General features: G+C 40.9%; 1 protein-coding gene and 1 long non-coding RNA gene across 4 annotated transcripts in view; one reads left to right on the top strand and one right to left on the bottom strand.

Annotated features, from left to right (window-relative positions):
* The window catches only part of BCAS4 (breast carcinoma amplified sequence 4), a 65,649-nt gene that overhangs the window by 17,297 nt on the left and 27,705 nt on the right, over nucleotides 1-20,647 (bottom strand). For all 3 annotated transcript variants that reach the window (XM_050918154.1, XM_050918156.1, XM_050918155.1), the window contains 2 exons: nucleotides 19,161-19,262; nucleotides 16,021-16,155 (listed from right to left, as the gene is read on the bottom strand). In XM_050918154.1, the coding sequence (XP_050774111.1) occupies nucleotides 16,021-16,155; nucleotides 19,161-19,262 (237 nt within the window). The remainder of the gene's footprint in view (nucleotides 1-16,020; nucleotides 16,156-19,160; nucleotides 19,263-20,647) is intronic.
* LOC127031389 (uncharacterized) overlaps nucleotides 1-20,647 on the top strand; it is a 50,706-nt gene that overhangs the window by 12,492 nt on the left and 17,567 nt on the right. The window contains exon 2 of the long non-coding RNA XR_007768539.1: nucleotides 3,150-3,242. This is a non-coding gene — a long non-coding RNA (uncharacterized LOC127031389). The remainder of the gene's footprint in view (nucleotides 1-3,149; nucleotides 3,243-20,647) is intronic.

Genomic DNA, 20,647 nt, shown 5'->3' with positions numbered 1-20,647 from the left:
GGTACTGTACCTCTTCAAATGTGAAACAGATCCTGTGCATTTTCACTTCTTACTGAATAAAGGTATTATTAAACCAAGCAATGCATTTAAAAAAAAAACAAAAAACCTATGACAAGACAAACCTACACTTTGAGAATCCTACCATAGGAAGGGCTTATGCCAGAGCCATCAATTAAATCTTTTTAAAAACTACTTTTTTTGGGTCCCAAGTGGTCAAATAAAAGTGAATGGCATTAACTCTTTAAATGCAGTGAGGCTTACAGGTTGCTAGTCAATGGACTGTTTAGGAGGACTGTCTGTGATTGCAGCTTCAGGAGTTTGATAGACTGCATATTCCAAGTAGAGATAAGGTGGGTCAGGTAATATCTTTTACTGGACCAACTTCTGTGGGTGAGAGAGAGAAGCTTTCGAGCAACACAGAACTCTTCTTCAGGTCTCTCTAATATTTTGGGATTGACACGACTACACCTACATTGCATATTCCAAGTGCAAACACATTTACATGGTTACTGCATGACTGCAGAATTCCATGTAAAATATTAATCACACAAGGTTTGCGCCAGAGCTTGCAGCCAGTCCTCTTTCTACAATACACGACCCTCAGCTTCCAGATATAAACAGATTTTTTTGTTTCCCAACATGAGTACAACTGCAGAAGAAGGCTTAGATTTTTGTGGTAAGTACATAACAGGTAGCATGTTAGCAAGAAATCTTACACAGAGTCTGGAATATATTGAGTTATATCATGCCCTTCCAAGCACCTTCGCTGCAAAATGCAAGCTAACTTACATGAGACATCTTATTTAATATTTTGCATTCATAGTTCCAAAACAAGAAAACAGGCTACTCAAAAACACAGTTTGTTGCCCAATTTGCTATGCAAAATTGCATTTGTTCTTCAAATCCTTGCCTAAGGCTTATCGACATCCAATACAAATGCAAGAACAAACTCTATAGCATAGGATGGGGTTGCAATGATGCATGGTATCACTTCCAGGTTCATAGCAGCATCACTGAGGTTATTACCTAATAATACTGCTCATTCTGATCGTCTTTTCAGCACCATAGTGAAAATACTAAAATTCAAAGAAAAAAATAGGTCACCCATAATCACAGTGCCTAAAAACACACAACGTTCCTCGATTACTCCTAAAGAATCCCTTTACCTCAGCACATACCATCAAATATTTCAAGTGGAACAAATTCATTAACTTGTAAACATGACTTAACTAACTGAAAGGCACAGAAACCTAGAGCACTGTTAAATCACTTCTAGCAGGCACTGTATTGTGTGTTAATATTTGCCATCTGCTTATGTTGTATCTTTACCACAAGAAAAAATGATGGACGTTGAGGAAAGGCACTTAAAAAAACCCAAACTTGGCCTCTCATCTATTTATTTATTTTACACACACACACACACACACACACACACACACGGAGAAAAGAACCAGGGTGAAACTGTCTTTTCAGCTATTGCTGCTTTATAGTAACTACACAGGAAAATTCAAAAAAGGAGACAGAAAAAGGAAAGCACCCGTGCACGCTTGATACTCCAGACAGCAAGAAATTTGCCTCAGGGAGAAGCACTGTGAAAAAGGGTGGGGGAAGGGCAACTTTCTGGGAGAGACTGTGTGTGTGTATGTGCGCGCGTTGGAGGCGGGGGAGAGAATTGCTAGGCATTAGGACTCCTACAGGCTTAAGCAGAGCAAGCACCTTTCCTGCAACAACATTACATCATAGGCAGAACTGCTTGCAGACCACAGAAAATGGCCATAATCCCCAGCCAAGAGCAGATTCCAGCAGACACAACATTCCTCCTCTCTGGGTGCCTGGAGACTTTAAATAATTTTTCAACTCCTACAATGGGAAACTTTTTTGTTTTTTAAGGAAATAGATCAGTCAAACTTCTTATCCCTATGACACATCAAGGTGCTTGCTCTCTGTAGCATGGGCAAGGACATGGAAAGTATTAGGGTAAGAGTGAATTTTGTTTTAATCTCAACAAAAAATGTCCTTTGACGCTTAATGTACTTTACGTGGACTTCAAAACCTGCATGGAGTGTAGTATCGTCAATACTCTGCCAGGCTGATCTCCCTCTAAAACACTTAGGCAGTTAGGTGCCACAGCGATGGGTGCTATAGAAAAATGATAGATCGGATGCAGAGCTCATCAAGGAGTAAACATTCCTGAAGTTAACTGCCACAAGGAAAGATTCTCATAATGTCTTACGAGCAACAAGATCCTTCGAAACACTCTGATTCCTTCTAAAATCTGTGTATATTAAAGAGTGGCTCATAAAAGTTCTGGACTGACAGTTCTGGAGTCTGAAGTTTTCTATCAGTAGGCCAGGTGCATTATGGGCAGCAGCAGGGTAAACTTCCCCTTATCAATGGGCCATAACCCTGACCTCAAGAGACCACCTCTAAAACATGCCTCTCTGCTGTGGCTGGCTGCCAGTGAGGAGGACAACTACTAGCACAATATATGGTGGTGATTTCTGTGATGTGGATGCTCATCCACTGGAAACTGGATTATGACCCACCAAGCTCCTTTCATGCAGATCACCGAATGACCACTGGAACCAACCCTGGCTCCCACACCAGGGGGCTTCCTCTGGGGATGCTCAACCCCACCTCGGCTCTGCCCCAGCCCCGCCCCCACCCATGCCCCGCCTCTTCTTGCCCCCACTCCACCCTGCCTCTTCCTGCCCAGTTCCACGCCCTCCCCCAAACACACCCCATGCCTGCTCCTCCCCTTCACTCCCAGCGCCTCCTGCATGCCACATAACAGCTGATATGTCAGCGCTTACATCCCACACACTCCCCTGGTTGATAACTCTGACAGACAGGGCAGCTACCTGCAAAATCTATGGGAGACCATATCGTATTAAGAGTATGAATGGTTTATGTATCATTGTGGGCAGGGATTACATGCACTCTGAAAATAAAAGGGAATGATTAAGGCAAATCACTCAGGTTATAGCACTTCCAGAGAGGTAACACTTCCTGGGGAGGCTTGTATGTTCTAGTTCAGAACAGATTCTCCGGAGACCAACAGACAGAGAAGGGATTTTGGGACTTAAACTGATTCGGGGCCTTCATTCTGGTTCCTGATCTGAAAGACTGATATGGCCTTGTAACCACAGGGAAAACCCAACTGTGGGGTTTGAAGGACCGGCACCTACCAGAGCCCTATGCTGGAGTTGAGGGAAACCGGTGGTAAGCTTTTTAGCATACATGTAAGTTCTTTTGTTTTTATATGCCTTTTCTGTGTTAATGCTTTTTACTGTCAGAAAAAATGTGCTTGCTTAGAAAGAGCTGTGTGGTAAATTGTAACTGCTGGCAACATGCTGGTCGTAGCCTTTGGTGAGAGAGCAAAGCACAGGCACTGACCTTTTAGGCAGACTGGCTTGCTGGGGATATCAATATAGATCAGGGAGCTGTAAAGCCTTAAAACCCCCAGTCACAAAGGAGTGAAATGGGGATCTCCATTCAGCAGAGGTGATGGCTGGGAGCCAGAAACCTTTAAGTGGGTGCCCTCAAGGGACCAAGGAAGAGGAAATACAGGTGCCATTATCTTGAAACTGTGACAGTAGTGACAAAGTCACTGCAGGGAATCTGAACCCGTGACCTATGGCTGAAAAACTCTATATCCCATTACCAGTCCTCAGGACCCTACAGGTCTCCAAAAGACTGCAAAGTAACTCAATTTCTATGGTGTTCCATAAACATGATCATTCAAATATTATCCACCACAAAATGAGATGTTGATAAAATGTCATTTATCTGTGATCTTACTCTGAACTACTGGAAAAGTTAATCAAAATAACATCTTGCAAACAAAACAAAACAGTACTCACCAAGATAAGGAAGCAAAAGCCAGCCTATGCAAATGACTAAAAAGAGAAGAGGATAATTTCTGAATGTTATTCATGCTATAATTGCTAGAAAGCAAAGACATTTTTGGAAGTAGAAGAGGCTTCCTATTTCTACACCAGATCACTCAATAACCTTTCTTCTCCACAAATAAAATGTAGGCGTCTCTTGAAGTCGTTTAGAGTGTCCACCATTTCAGTCACCCTCACTGTTGGTGGATTCCAGATGTTTATGAGCTTGAGAGAAGGCATCTTATTTTAGTCCCCTCTTTATTGCCCTCTTCCTCATTTTTAGACTGGCAGAGTTTTCTGAACCCCTTTGCCAGTATTGGGGGAAAAAAGTCTAATTGATTTTGTTATCCCTTTCATAATTTTGAAAATTTACTATGCAAATTGATTGTTCAGCAGGGGACAATTTTGAGTCTAGGAGAAATAAGAAAAGTCAATCAGGACATATTTCATATTATGAAGAGAAAAGTCCTATTTTCAGAAGTACAGTGGGCCAAATTCATCCTAGGTATAACTCCTGATATTAAAGGAGTTACAACAGGGATGATTTTGGCCCAGGTTATAAAGTAAACTAAACCATTCAGTTGCCTATAATCTTTCTTTGCTTTCAGAGTCATTTCATGTTTCATTCTTAACAAGGCTATAGCCTTTACCAGGAAAACTGACTCAAAGAAACAATCACTATGGAACACACGGTGAAAAGCCACTGTTAGGATCTAAACTGCAACAAACATAACAATTACTAAAAAGAACAGCATTCAAATAGTCTGTATGTGTGTATTGAGTGGGGGGAGGTCTGTTTTTTTTTTTTTTTTTCCCCCAACAACTTCAGGAAAGTTTCACCACCACTGGTACTCTGCTTCAGAAAGCAGACAGCACAATATTGTAAAATCACATTTTTAAATGGATTTCCTGTTTGTTTACTTATCTACCTATGCATATTGCACCTTTGTCCTTTTTTCTAATACATCTTACATTCACAGACAAGAACACAACAATTTTCCAAATCTGGGTCCTGAACAAAAATTAAAAGTGATGGAAGCATGAATAAATACAGAAAACCAGGAGCAATTATTCAAGTAATTCAGCAGCAGAGGAGATGCCTGGACCTGAAAAGGAGTCTCTCTGTCTATACCAGAGCCTCCCACTGAGAGCCAGTGACATCAGAAATAAACTGACAAAATGCCTTTGGAAGGGGGTGTGTGCCCAAGAAAAGTCAGAATGTCTAAGTGGTAGCGCTAAGCCACTGGGAAATGGAGGAAATAGTGTGTGGGGAGTTAATTGGACGTGTGTGAGGTAGGGGGAGGGGAGACAGGAAGGTTGTAAAACTCCATAAACCAGACCATGCCACAGGGGTAAAGTAAGAGCCCAGCTTTACTAGGAGCAAAACTATAGAATCCATATTCTCCAGAATGTACCTGCATTGAGATTATATTATTCTTCTATTGGCATAGCTGCCCTCCTTAGCTTAATGTACAAGAAACTCTTGAGGTGGCTGAACTCTGTGTTGTCTGTGTTTTTTATATCCTATCATTGTTTGTCTTTCTGGTCTTGTGATATGCCTGTTTTTGAGAGCGTATGCTTTATAAATCCAATAGTCCTTTCGGAGGGTAACATTATTAGCAAACATAAGACGATAATCACCCTGCATTAATAATGGATCACTGTTACATTCTTTATGGGGACCAGGCTATACATGATTTGTACAGTACTTAATTACAGCTGTGCCCTCTGACTTATATGCTATGTCTTATGTTCATGATATTTAATTATAAAAATATCCATATCAATTACTACTGTGAGAGCTCAAATTTAGAGCCTGATCCTGCAAATAATATGACCTTATGAGTAACTTCATTGGCCCAGCTATACACATATTTAAAGTTATTTTCATTTGAAAGTGTTTATGCAGGATCAGAGTATTATTTTTTCAGGCTTCCCTCATATAGGATTCTTCCTAACGAAACAAAAACCACGCTTCTACCAAGTGGCCAGGGAACATAAACTGATTTACAAAGGAAGTCACTTCTGTTTGCACATCACTTTAGAATAATATAGGCATGTAATTTGGAGGGGGCAGGCAGGCAGGCATTGCCCACCCAAACTGCAAGTCTGAGGCAAGGGCGGAATTTGCCCTCCACCCCGCATGTGGCCTCACTGGCCTGAGTGGAGCTGCCCCCCCAAATACAGAAGTCAAACTACACCTTTAGGATAGTGTCACATAAAACCAGACGTTCCATTTCAACATTATTTCAATGCATCATGCCAAGTCTGAATATAGAAATTATTGTAAATGGAATACTGAGAGTTAGGATCCCCAATTTTATTCTCAGCTTTGCCACTAACTCAGTGTTTTCTAGGGCTTAATCTCAGTTCATTTATAAAATGGGTAGAACATTCACCTGTTTCATTAAGCTCCTGTATTTCGCTTGTTCATTGTTTGTAAAATGTAAGAGATCCTCAGATGAAAAATGCAATATAGTGGGCCAGGCAGACAACAAGCCTCATGAAAGGAGAATCTTGAAACTAACGTACAAGACTGAGATTTATGACATACATGTTTAATTCCAGACTTTGCCATAGATTTTTTGTGACCTGGGGCAAATCGCTTAATCTTTCTGTGCCTCAATTCCTCATCTGCATGGTGGATAACAACATTTCCCTGCTCTCATCTTTTGTCTCTCTGGTCTATTTATATTGTATGCTCTTTGAGGCAGGGACTATCCCTTACTATGGGTTAATAAATACAGTGCCTAACAAAATAGGGCTGCTATCTTGGTTGGGGCCTTTAGGCCCTAGAGTATTAATAAAATTAATAATAATAATAATCTAGAAATATCTAAAGACAGAATCAGTTCAAAAGGGAAAATTTTGTGCCAATTCAGAGTTATGCAAACACCTCCATTGGGCACACTTAAAATTATGCCTTTGTAAGGCAGGGACCACAATTTCTATGCACAGTTCTCTGAGGAAACTCCATTATAAAATGTAACAGGAACTGGTGGAATATTCAATGCTGGGAAGAAAATAACCCACAGAAATATGGTAAAGCAAAGTTTCCATGCAAGTTCACCACTAGCAAGAAAGTCCTCTCAGTGAACAACAATATAATATGTTGGGGTGAAAAAATCTCAGGTGCTATTTGCAGCCTGTTTGTGCATGTCAACAAGACTTCACCAGGATGCAGCTGGCTCCAGGGAAAAGAGTGGAAATTAATGAAGGAAAATGAAATAACCCAAGAGGCCTAGAAATAGTGGATATATACATCCCATTCCAGTACAGCAAAAATACCCATAATTATTTCTGGGAATAACTAAAAAGGGATTCTGTTGATTACTACTACAGGTAATAAATACGTACACACTCTAGCTGATGTCAGTACAGTATAAATTATGCTGCTCAGAGGAGTGAATAAATCACTCCCTAAGCGAAATAAGTTGCACCGACCTAAGCACCATGGTCCGGACAGCTTCTCCCGATGACACAGCTATCGTCGCTTCCCAGGGCATAATGAAGTGGACAGAAGAGCTCTCTGTAGCAGCGCTACTGTGGTGCAGCTGCGCCCCTGCAAGCTCTGTAGCGTAGTCATAGCCTAACTTAACGGCACCTCTTCTCAATATGCTGCTCTCTGCCCTCAGGGAACTCAAACTGAAGACACAGCAGTTCGGTTTAGTTAGGCTGAGTTTTTTAAAGTAAGTAGGGCAGCGCAGGTTTCATGAGTCGGGGACTGAACCATTACAGAAGGAAGAGCTAAGTGAGTATTTTATACATGCAGTTTTAGAATGCAGAGAGTATCTAGCCTATTTAACAATGGAAACAGAGGGTAGATCCCCAGATGAAGAGAGGAAACATAACTGCTAAGAGAAGAGGAATCAGATATAGTTCAAGGCACCACCTTCTGTTTCCCCCAGAAGGCACGCATGTGCACAGCTGAAATGTATAACATGCAGATGCTTAGTCAACAGTGCAGCAGTAGCCACTGCTTGCTGCATTCCTCACAGCAGCAGCCAATAGGAACCCAAGGCAAGGGGGAATATCCACCTCTTACTTTCCCTGGAACAAGCTATGTCTCTTCTCTGCAGCAGCCAATTCACTTTAAGTCTGCACAGAGCAACGTTCTAAGTGGAATTTATAACCCCACAAAAAATTATCATCAAAGCCTAGTAAACCACTCACTGTGAAGCCTATTTAAAGCTCAACAATAAACACCAATAGATTAACTGATACAAAGCACCTCCGGAACTCAATAAGTACAGAGGTGGGGTTTCCACCTTCTGTCACAGATCGTACTTGTTTGTTTGTTTTAATCAGTCTCATAAAAGCTATATATGTAGCCAGAAGTTCAAGATTTTATTGGGTAATACACAAATACAGAGCAGAGCAGGGTGCTAACCAGGATAGCATTCACCTAGATAAGAATTTTCCTACCAGTTTTTATTTATTCATTATATTTCAGTGCCTGCATTTTGCTACAGTAACTGTTCAGGCCTTTAGGTTAAGATTTTCAAAACTAGGAGCCTAAAGCTAAATTTCTAAATCCATATTTAGGCACCTGTCTGCTTTTCAAAAGTGCTGAGCACCCAACACATCCAGTAGGTTCAGTAAGAGCTGATGGCTGCTCAGCATTTTTGAAAGTCAGGCAGGTGCCTAAATATGGACATAGGAGCTTAACTTTAGGGTCCTAGTTTAGAAAATCTTGGCCTTCCTTGCTCTCTCTGTGCCCCTTTCCCCTATGCTATGTAATACAAATGAAGGAAAAAGATTAATCAATACTTAGCCCCTTCCACTCAAAGATCTCCCACGAGATCAGGATCATTATCTTCAGAAATTAAACTAGGGCACAAGAAGTGAAGTGTCTTGCCCCAGGATACCCAGAGAGTCAGTGGCAAAAGCAGAGGTAGAACACGAGTCTCTTGACTCCCAGTCTTAACTTAGACCGTGCCTTCAGTGAGTCTAATATGAAGGGGAAAGGACACTGGAAAATGTGATCTTGACATATATTAAACATATACCATCCAGTTACATTTTAAAGGAGATCTACAAAAATTATGACATGACAAGTACCAAGGAGGTGAAATGTGAGCAACTGATAGGGGAAGGGCTTCTTATTCTGGCAGTTTATAACCTTGTTTTTGTTAATATTAATTCTCCGGAAATCAATGAGAACCTCAGTCCCGTAATGGGGAGAAAGCTCTCCTAGACAGACAGAAGAGCTCAATCTCCTGATCCTTTTGAGCAGTGGCCTTTCTGTTCAAAGAAGCATATTACTGCCACTGGTAACTACCTTTGTGGATACTTGCCAGCCAGAATCTGGACTGAGCCCACCAACCCATTTCACATAGGCAACCACAAAAATAACTGTACCCCTGGAATCTCTATCTTAGACACTTAAATCATTGCAGTGGCAATGGCTCGTAGGCACTAGCAAGGTGGGCTGAGCTTGACCTGATGATGTAGCACAAAGTAAACTTCATCTCCCATTATCAACCCCTGAGCCACTTTTCCAACAATAGCATTTAGAAAACCATTCTCCCTCTCAGGCATCAGACAAAAGTTGGTTAGCCCATCAGTTGAAGAGATGAATGAAGACTAAGTTAATCAGCTCCTGCTCTAAAGATAACATTACAATTCTAATGGAAAGGAAACTGCCTGTTTTATTCTACCCAGTCTAATGAGAAATTCTGATAATTCATAGAAGGAAAGCATCATCAAGAATTATCATGCTCCTGACAACTGGTATAAATATATCTCTAATATTAACTTGAAGCTGTTATTACAAAGAAAATGAAAGAGCATTAATTCCTGCAAGGGATCTGCGCTCACTGCTTGAAAGTGCAATGCAAAGCCAAATACTAATGATGCTGTAGGCATGGAGTTATGAGTAAGTGAGAAGAAAGCAAGGAAAAATAGGAATGTTCCTCTCTGTATATTTTAAAGGGACACTATCAACTAAAGTCAGATAAACATGTTTGCTTACAATGTCATTAACATAACCGTACATTATGACTTGTAAAGGAATATTTTAAATGAGCTTGTGCCTGTTTTGCTTCTTTATGATGGATAATAAAATCCTGAAAGGAGTTTTTAATTTTTTTTTTAAACTTTAGAAATATCATGAATGTCAACTCCAATCTTCCCAGGTTTTAACGGAGGACCTCTGGGATGTTAATGCAGAACTCTTACAGCCTAAAGGGCTCGTGGCCTCAGATCTTTAACAAGAGCTTTATTTATCTAAAATATTAGACACTAGAGTTTAATAGGTCTTAACAAAGTACAATTTTATTGAAATAATTTTTAAAATCCAATTTACTTTCTAATATTTTATGCTTTTTTCCTTTTCTGCATTTGTCTCAGCTTTGACTATGTACATTGATCAAATTAATTTCACTTTCAAAAAAATATATAGTTGGTTTCACTTTCAGATTCCCAATGCTGCAGTATTTGGACACGGAGCATTTACTGGTTTTTTTAAAAGCAACTGTTTCCATGGGATTTAATAAAAAGTCATGGAAATATTTCTATTGGTTTTAAATCTTGTAGACAACAGGGGATGTTGTGATGGCCAGAAATATAACTGGGTTCAAAAAAGAATTAGATAAGTTCATGGAGGGTAGGTCCATCAATGGCCATCAGCCAAGCTGGTCAGGGATGCAACCCCATGCTCTGGGTATCCCTAACTCTCTGACTGCTAGAAGCTGGACATGGATGGAAGAGAATGGATGACTCAATAAATTGCTGTGTTTTGTTCATTCCCTCTGAAGCATCTGGCATTGGCCACTACCGGAAGACAGGACACTGGGCTAGATGGACCACTGGTCTGATCCAGAATGGCTATTCTTATGTTCTTAATTGTTTTACAGTGAAACTGAAGCTGAACAAAAGTTTCCCTTTAAAATGATGTGTTTTGGTTTTCTAAAGTGTGAGTGATAAGGAATTGCATCAAATGCAAATATTGTAGCCAATGGCTTTTACTTTCCTTCAATATATTTTCAAAACCACTTCTATCCTTGTTTCCACATGCTAAATGTGGTTTTGGCTGTGAGTGAAGGAATATATTTTGTATCAAAGCTCAAGCGGCTGTAGCGTGGTTTTGAATTCCCACAGTATTGCTCTGGCAGGCCAGATACTAATGGAATCACACGCTGAAGAGGGTTTTCAGTATTGCTAGCCCCAAACATTCAAAAATAATGAGTCAGGCCATCCCGAATAATTTTGGCTTAAAAACCTGAGATTTTAAAAAATATTAAGTGTTGGCTTCTTTATATTTGCTTACTGAGATATGGGGGGGGGGGCCTTTAGGGTAACAATTTCAAACTTTTCTCTACAACCATAAAAAGTCTCAAAACTTTTTTTTTTTCAATGAAAGCTGTAAAAGTAATTCTCACATAATCAAATGAATTCAGGAGCAAGGGCTTTTAGAAAGACATCAAATACTACAAGATCCTTGATAAAAGTGTAAGAGTTGGCAATACAGGGTTTTGATCCACTGAAAGAAAGAGATGGTATTGATTCTTTATAACCAGAACTCTGACATTTTCTAAAATACAATTCTCCTGTCTCCTCTGGATGGTGGAAGAGACCCATTCAGCCCAGGGCACAGGTGAAATCTTTAGATAAAAGGTATGAAATGTATCAAAAACCAGCAAGTTTCTCCCTTACAGAGCCCAACCTCTACTTTTCTTCTGCAGAGTATATGGACTTCACAAGAGAAGGCATTTCTTTTGCTCTGTAATTTCCAAGTGAGCTCTTTCAGTGTGACATTATATTTTGTAATCTGTCAGTTTTGTACAGCAATGTATATTTATAATTGATGTAAAATCGTTTACACAGTTGCCTGCAAGATATGTTCTATAAATTGCTAAATGAAGAACTATTGAAAATTATATGTAATGGACAGTTTAAAGAAGCAGGAAAAAAGAAGGAATGGGAAACACAAAGAACTAAGAGTACTGCTCAAATAAGAGTGCTGCAAATTTTGGAAGTATTTTAACACGTTCTGAAATCACTAGTAAAACTATTTCCTACACTGTGTGAGAGAGAGAGATTGCACATATACACACAGAGAATGTGGTAGAAGAGGAAAAGAACATGGAGCAAGTTTAACTCCATTTTTGACACAGCCATTGGAGATACTATCCACTCAGAAGAACCTGCACATATAGGACTCCAATATTCCATACAAATACTTAGGGTCACAAATTGCTTCAGATTGTTTTTCTGAAGGTTCATAAAGCAAAAATAAAGAAGCATCTTCTATATTCATCCTGCTTAGAGGGAAGGATTATAATAAATCCTGTAAAACAGTAACAAAAACTAGTATGCAGCCAAACATCTACTGCTCCTAACTCTATGACCAGAGCTCTGTCCTTGTAGAGCTTTTCAGCTTATGGCGACAGAGATGCTTAACAGTTCAGCGAGGCCAGAGCGACACACCTGCAGAGTTCTTACATGCCATACAGGCAAGAACCCAGATTGCTCATTCTTCCCACCTATAAGGAACTCGGGTACAAATTCTTATCTCCCAGCCGTTATTCTCATCCTCCAGCTCCAATCCAGACACAGGTCCCCGTTCCTGGAGAAGAAGGGTAATCTCATGCTTAAGGCACTAGACTGGAACTCCAAAGATCTGGGTTCAATTTCCAGCTGTGCCAGTGTATTCTTGGGAAAGTTACTTAACCTCTCTGTGCAACAGTTCCTAGCCTATGAAATAGGGAAAGTGAGACCTCTCTATTGAACAGTGATGCTGAGAGGATAAATTCATTAATATTTGTGAATGGCTCAAATAATATGGTGACGGGAACCATAAAATCCCTATAAAAAGGGAGAGGAATCTCTATCTCCCACTCCCCCCACTAACTACACAGAAGCTCTGTTCTACCACAGCCAATAGCATCACCCCAGGCAAGTCCCTGTAGTGCAAGTTACATTGCAAAGTGCTGACAATAACATGCATGAAATTAAGACGCTCTCTCACATTTCTGGTGGGGGGGCAGAATACATCAGCAAGTCTCCACCCATTTCCTGCCTAGCCATGCTGCCCTTCCTCTCCAACAACCCATTACATGTGCCTAACATGAGGAGAGAAACGTATTAGTGCCCATTTCTTCCACAGATTTTACACTTTTCTCAACAAGGCCCTGAATAGACAGCTATGGAACTAACCATTCAATGCCCAAAATGCAGAACCACAGATGCAGAAGACCAACAATTTAACAAGTTGCCATGCAGCGAATGGTACCAGTCCTGGAGGGAAGAGCCTAAACTAACAATATGCATGGAGGAACCAAAACCCTGTTACTGCTGCTGCACCTTGGGATACAGTAGCAAAGAGTGAGAAGGAGATTTTTCTTGCACTTTACAGTGTGTATATTTAATTTAAAAGCAGGGAAACAATAGGTGGAATGCACCATCTATTCCAGACCAGAGAAAGAGGAAAAGCCTGATTTTATTTTAGAGAAATTTCGTCAGTGCAACCCCAGCTCTTTTTCTTCATGGGTCTGAGTAAATCTGGGCAGCCTGCCATTCAGAACCAGCCAAACACGTTAAACCTGCCTGTGACATCCACCCACGTTGCAGGATCCCACCTTCTCTATCCTTGAAGGTCTCATCACAGGATTCAGCTACTCAGGATGCTCCCCTGTTGCGCCTTGGCTGCTGTAAAATTCAAGTCTCACTCAGTGTGGGTGTGGGGCTTAGGGAGGTGGTAATCCCAGATCATACACATTTGTCATTCAGTGGCAACAGACTCCCCAGCACAGAGAACTGCCAAATTTGCTGCGTCACTGCAATGGGATCTTCCAGAATGGACAAGAGGGAGTGATGAACCATTGGAAGGTGGCAGAGATACAGGGAGCTGCTAAAGTGCAGGAAGAAGGAAATGGCAGTTTGGAGCCTTGGATTTCAGACAAGGGTTGAAGTGGAAAAAAAAAGTGGTACTCTCTGAAATTCCCACTTGAGACACCAAAACGAGACTCCACCAACAGCTCATCTTCATAGTAAAACAGTCCCTATAATTTCCTGCATGCTTCAATCAAAGTGATTTATTTTATACAGACATGTAAATTACTGACATTAGGATTCAGAGTTAACAACCCATTGAAACCTGTTGTTCCAAACTGTCTGCAAACTCAAGCAGGGTATCACTAAGTCAGTTACACTCACTTCATATTTTGAAAGTCTTCTTTGCAACCACAAGACAGCTAGGGACTTTTCATTTAGAGTATGCTTTCTTTCTTTATTTTTTTAAAGTGCCCAGATAAAAGAACAAGTTCGCCATGACCCAGCCCAGTTTGACTTCTGGATGCAGAAAGAGAGAACCTCAATGTTTTCCCAGCTATGTATATTTTGCTGAATGTTCATGTTTCCCTACAACTAATATCATTATTATAGGTGGAACTGATAGTGTCACCTATAGTTAAGGTTGCTCAACACTTCCCATTATAAGAACTTGTTGCCAGTTGCTTATAATTTACCAAATTTTAACCATTCTGACTGAAATTTTCCAAGCTGTGTTATCTGCATCAGGCTGTTTTTTTCTTTGCTTGTTTTTTTGTGTGTGGGGGGGTAATAATACCAAAAATGGTTCATCCATTTCATCAAATGAAATCAGAGCAAAAGATGTTCCTTCGCCCATGTTAAAAAAACGCTTAGAACCATTGAGAAGCTCTTGTGCCTCCATGTTTTGGAGGAGGGATTTGAAATTTGTCCGGGCAGGCCATGCTGGTGACAGGGATGTTCCAGTGAGAATCTGATCAAGTTATAAGCTTCTGAACAATCACAGTTCACGCATGCTCAGCAGATTTGTTAGAGTTTGGCATGCTCTGTCCCCTGAGAGCTCCCATGTGCTGACCAGACTCTGTACATGCTATTCCCACAGAATGATTGGGCATGCTCCATCCCAGCGTGGCAGGGACTAAGCAGGACTTACCCTGTAACCGCAGGTGCCAGGGGCTGCTGTGGCACTGATCCCAGAAACTGAAAGCAGGCAGACTGTCCCTCTTGTGCTCTCAGTGCTGCCCTGGCTGGCATACAGCCAGCATAGAGGGGGGGAGGGATAGCTCAGTGGTTTGAGCCTTGGCCTGCTAAACCCAGGGTTGTGAGCTCAATCCTTGAGGGGACCATTTAGGGATTTGGTGATTGAATTGAGGATTGGTCCTGCTTTGAGCAGGGGTTTGGATTAGATGACCTGCTGAGGTCCCTTCCAACTCTAATATTCTATGACCTTTCTGCTGGGAACACAAACTGGACCAGGAAGAGAGGTAGATGGAGCAGATTAGGATAAGCAGCCTGATGGAGGAAGACTGGGAGGGCAGGGGATATTGGGACAGGCTGACAAGGAGACTGGCTGCTGGACGGAGGGAACTGGGAGCGTGCAGGACACGAGAGGACAGATCAAATGAGAAGCCAAAGAGGATGGAGATGGCGACTGGAACTAGCAGGGGAAGGAGACTGGGAGCTAGAGGGTGTGGGGTGGGGGGAAGGGAAGACTGGGATGAGGAGCTGGAGCGGGAAGAGGAAAAGAAAGGAACAAGACAGCACTGGCGCACACAGACAGGTTTGGAGGGGAGGGGAGGAGAGAAGAGGGTGCCTGGAAAGGAAATCCAGCTTCCTGAGTCTCAACATTCCTCTGTTGTCAGTAAATATTACTGAAACCCACTGGCAAAGAGCATGTGCCTCATCCCCCTCTACTGCTGGTTCACAGAGGATGACAAGTCTATGGAGAGGATGTAATTTCAACACAAGATGCTTACAGAGCATCTTTCATCCCAAGTGATGTACAAATTCTACAAACTATATGTGTGTGTGTGTGCACGCACACACACAGGGGAATAGTTCCATTCACCCCCCCCCCACCAAATGTGGACATCTCTCAGATTTAACACAAAAGCTATTTAACCCACAGCAACACCACACAACAGCTTAGAAAAGGACTTTTTAGCTACTCAATTTCACAACAAGAAATAATAACAATTGTTCTGTTGTGTTGGTTACTTACAATCAATTATCTAGTGTAATGTTTACAACACTCCCCGGAAATATCAAACCTTCTGTCTAGGCCATGCTGGTGGTGGGAGGGTGGTGTCAAAAATACTCCACTTTCCCCAGGTGCTATAAACAGCTTTTAAACACTCACATTTTTAAAAGACGGTATAGCTGCAAACTGAAGTAGTTTGCGAACAGCATGAGACACAGTGCTGTGGTTCCCCTCCGCTTGAAGCACTTGTTCTTCTAGAAAAGAGACATGGCGTCCAACCATTTTAACAAATGCCTGTGAGAGGGGACAGAAAAAAAATCTAATGAGAATTACTAGCATCTGCACACTGGTTTTCAATACTATCCAGGCTACTGATCCAGAGTCAAATCAATGGCTTCAGCAAGATGTTAGAATGCACTATTATTAATAGGAGTAGCAAAAGGGATGCATTTTCAAACCCGGACTCTAATTTTCAGCCTATAGCCAGTAAGATGAGTAATTACTCATAGGAGCAAATGATTTAGCGTCAATTTTTCCAATACACTTCAAATGCACAATTTTGCTCCTTGTTTGCAAACAGATTAGATGAGCACTTGCATACTGGCTGAAAATCTGACCATAGACATCCAACTACACTATTTGCTTGCACTTGCAAACTGGTGGTCAGAAGACTAATTCATTTGCACTTATAATTGGTTGTGGGTAGAAAACGGCAGAAGCAAAATTATTATTAGTCTTCGTGACTAGACAAAGGTCTCTGAACTTCTGGCCTAAGACATCCTCTGATTTCTTGTTGAATCCAGTTGTAAGAGACGCTGGACACAGGAGTGTTCTAGCTGAATGATCACTACATCCAGATCCATAGTACAGTGAAAGGCCAAATCAATCACAAGCAGAGAAACAGAGTCTCCATCTAGCAAGGACAGCATGAATCCTACTAGACATCCTAGAATGCCAAATCAGGGCAATCAGGATAAAAATAGCTCCCATCAACTATAACATTTTCTTTTTCTTACCTGCAGCCGAGTGACACTCAAAGGTGTGAAATTCTTTTCTATCTTTGTAAACATCAAATAAAATAATACATCACTTCCCATATGATCCTTTCAGCTGAATGCCCGCCATTTGTCAGCACAAGCTTCAGACACACATTGGAACTGGCTTTTGGAAAAAACTGATCCATGTATCCAAATGATCATAATAGAATGATCACTAAAACCCAAATTCCACTGTAATACTCTCCCACGTACACACAAATTGCTATAAGCCAGAGTTTATAGGACTGTCTTAATTGTGAGCTCTCCACAGCAGTACTCTCTTATTTTATCTTTCTACAGAACCCACTTTGTACTTTGCTGAATCAAGGCACTGAAGAGCAGCTCTTGCCTGAAAATAAATCTTGTACAAATGATACCTGTATCCTATGTGTATTTTGAGTTGGATCTTCTCACTTTGCTGGCAAAAGTGAATTTTTTTTCTACTTTTTTACTCTAGTTAGCCTTGCAGAGCTATAGGAGAAAGAGGTGGAGTCTATTTCCTGCTTGTGTATAACCACAGAATTGTAAATTCAGTTCCATTTACCAGGGACAGAATGTGGTCCTGCTACACCTGTGCAAACCCCAGATGGCAAAGTTGTTGCAGAGGTGTCACTGAGGACAGAATCTAGCCTGCAGAATCTTTTAGTACTGGTTATAATATGAGCCAGAAAGACCCTAAATTCATGTGATGAAATGGAAATATTGTTTTATCCCTACTCAGTAGAATCACATAAAATAAGGGGCAGCACAGGTGTAAAATTACTGTCCATCTTGAGAGTGACTGCATCAAATACTCCATTTGGCTTGAAAAGTGTTTTCTAGAACCCAGCTAGCCAAGAAACAAATCTCAGATTGTGGCTGTTGGCAAAAAATAAGAAGTGGTAATCCAAGTTTGTGTTTTAAATAATTTTCAATTCAAATTAAACACTGAAGTAGTAACTATCAATAAAGAAATAGTAGGTGAAAGAGGGTTCTCTTACTGTTAGAGAAAGGGAGTAGGAGTCAGGGGCTCTGCCATTTACTTGCTTATAATTTTAGGCATGTCACTAGAGCAAAGATTTGCTAAAACAGAAGCCCAAATAAACATAAACTGGGATTTTCAAAAGTGCCTAAAGGAATTAGGCACGAGACTCTCACAGTCAGTTTGAGCACCTAAATCCATTAGGGTGTGATTTTCAAAAAGTGCCTAAGTCAATATTCAGGCACCTCCCTGATTTTCAAGTGTTGAGAACCCAATAGGTCTTATTGATGTTGGGATGCTCAGCACTTTTGAAAACTAGGGAGATGCCTAATTGTCTTAGGACCCTAGCGTTAGACTCCTACTTTTGAAAAATTTGCCCTGAAGCTCCATGACTCAGTTACCCCATCTCTAAAATAGGACAATACCTACCAGCTTCACAGTGCTGTAGCTGGATATAAAATACTTCAAGCCCTTGGATGAAAGGTGGCATAAAAGGGCAAAGAAGTTTGCTGTAGAAAATACAATGCTTTAAATACATTAAATCAATTGCCATTCCCGACTTCAACACTAAACCTCATGGGAGGGGAGGGGGCAGGGAGAATTATTTTGCTACTTTGTACAGGGGTTGAGCTCAAAGCTGGAGAACTGCCCACCTGGAATTGATGCCACGAACATTTAGCTTCTTCCACTTCTCCAAGTCAGTTAGAAGTGATATTAAGCATTATGTGATTTATCTTGTCATGTTTTAATTATATTCATCCCAGAGGCAACCTTGCCCTGTGCTGACACTGTAATTTTAATATACTGCTTACTAAATACAGTGAGGACATCATCTTAGTGAGTCGTACTGGCTTCCCTCATTCAGGATACACCAAACACTAAAACACTGCAGAAGAGGGGAGCACAGCAATATCTTTTACACAATTACACAAGACTATTATCAACAAGCTGAAACTGATGGACATGAGACCCGACCTTTTTAATAAAAAAAAACAGTAAACACCATGGCATAAATCCCCCTACAAGTCACAAAGACCTGATCATTATGGATACCTTAAATCTAATACTAGGAGTTGGTGAATCAGAAAATAAATTATTCTTTAAGGCCCCAATCCCGCAAGCACTTAAACAAGTGCTGTATTTTAGGCCACTGATTTAAAACAAACAAGGAAACAAAAAAACATACCGCCTAAGGGAACAAAATTAGTTGCAAATGTGTGAGCACTTCGCACAATTCCAGAGGAAGGGCAACCTCAGAAACACATTTCCCCCCCAAGAATGCAAATCTCAATGTAACAAACCTCTAATTTATCAACTTTGGCATAGATGTTGTGCATTTCTACCACCTTGGCTTTAATGAGCGGAATGGTCTCGTCCAGGATCTGGGATGTATCGCTTCTAATCTGCACAGAAAACAAAAGTATCTCACAGCAGAAAGCATCATCGTGATAAATACGCAGCACCTCAACAGCAACTTTCACCTGACCATTTCAAAGCACAAGCTTTAGCAGGACAAGATGTAATGGGCTTAATCTGCAGCAAGGGAGATTTAGGTTAGATATTAGGAAAAACTTTCTAACTCTAAGGGTAGTTAAATTCTGGAATAGGTTTCCAAGAGAGGTTTTGGAACCCCCATCATTAGAGGTTTTTAAGAATAGGCTGGACAAACACCTATCAGGGATAGTCTAGGACTCTAAATTTACTTGGTCCTGGTTTTCTGCAGAGGGCTGGGCTTGATGACCTATTGACGTTCCTTCCAGCCCTATATTTCTATGATTCTATGATTAATTAGGCAAATTACAAAGCACCCCATTGAAAGAGCTATTATTCTACCCAGGATACAAATAAGGAAACTGAAGTTTTATGATTTTCCCAAGTCGTTCAGGGAGTCAGTGGAAGAACCAGGAGTAGAACCCATGATCCTGAGTGCAAGCCCTTGCCTACTCCCAATCTATCCACTAGACCCCAACTACTTCCCCACAAATCTTTTCTCAAGAGAGCTTTTCATTTTCTGTTCAGCAGTTCTACTGTCAATATAGCTAACCATGGTTAAAAATGTATTTATTTTCCTTCCATCCCATGACTTTGATTTGATCTGAGAGGCGTTGATCCATATTGGGCGGAATTAACAATTTCAAATAGTTTTTTATAAGGATAACCTGTAGTTTAGCCTACAGCTATCAGCCCTGGTAGCCGATGAAACAAACAGGTTGATTCTTAGAGCTTGTCTACAATTAAAACGCTGCGCCACTGCATTGCTTCAGTGCAGACATAACCTACACCGACGGGAGGGGTTCTCCAATTGGCGCAAGTAATCCACCTCCCTGAGACAGAATTCTTCCATTGACCTAGCGCTGTGAACACAGGGAGTTAGGTCAGTTTACCTAAACTATTCAGGGGGGTAGATGTTTCACACCCCTGACAAACGTAAACTGACCTAATTTTCTAGTGTAGACCTCAGTGCCTTAGCCATCAGCAAATCCAATAAGAAAGGCAGAGACCCTTTAAACTTAACTAACATTGTTTGATTTGTGCTGCAGACAGGCACTAAGCACAGAAATGTAGGAACTGTCATCCTGGATCAGACCTGTGGTCCATCTAGTACAGTATTTTGTCTGTAACAGTACGCTGCATCAGATGTTTTAAAGAAGTGAGAATATCCATCATGCATAATTATGGCATAAACTGCATAGAGGAAGTTCCTTCCTAACTCCTGTCAGTAAGTGGTAACTTGTGCCCTGAAGCAGGAGGGTTTATACCCCTTACATACATTTTTATTTTATCTAAT

Source organism: Gopherus flavomarginatus, chromosome 11 (assembly GCF_025201925.1).
Source record: "Gopherus flavomarginatus isolate rGopFla2 chromosome 11, rGopFla2.mat.asm, whole genome shotgun sequence".
In the NCBI taxonomy this organism is placed as follows: Eukaryota; Metazoa; Chordata; order Testudines; family Testudinidae; genus Gopherus; species Gopherus flavomarginatus.
This window is presented reverse-complemented; position numbering and strand designations above follow the sequence as displayed.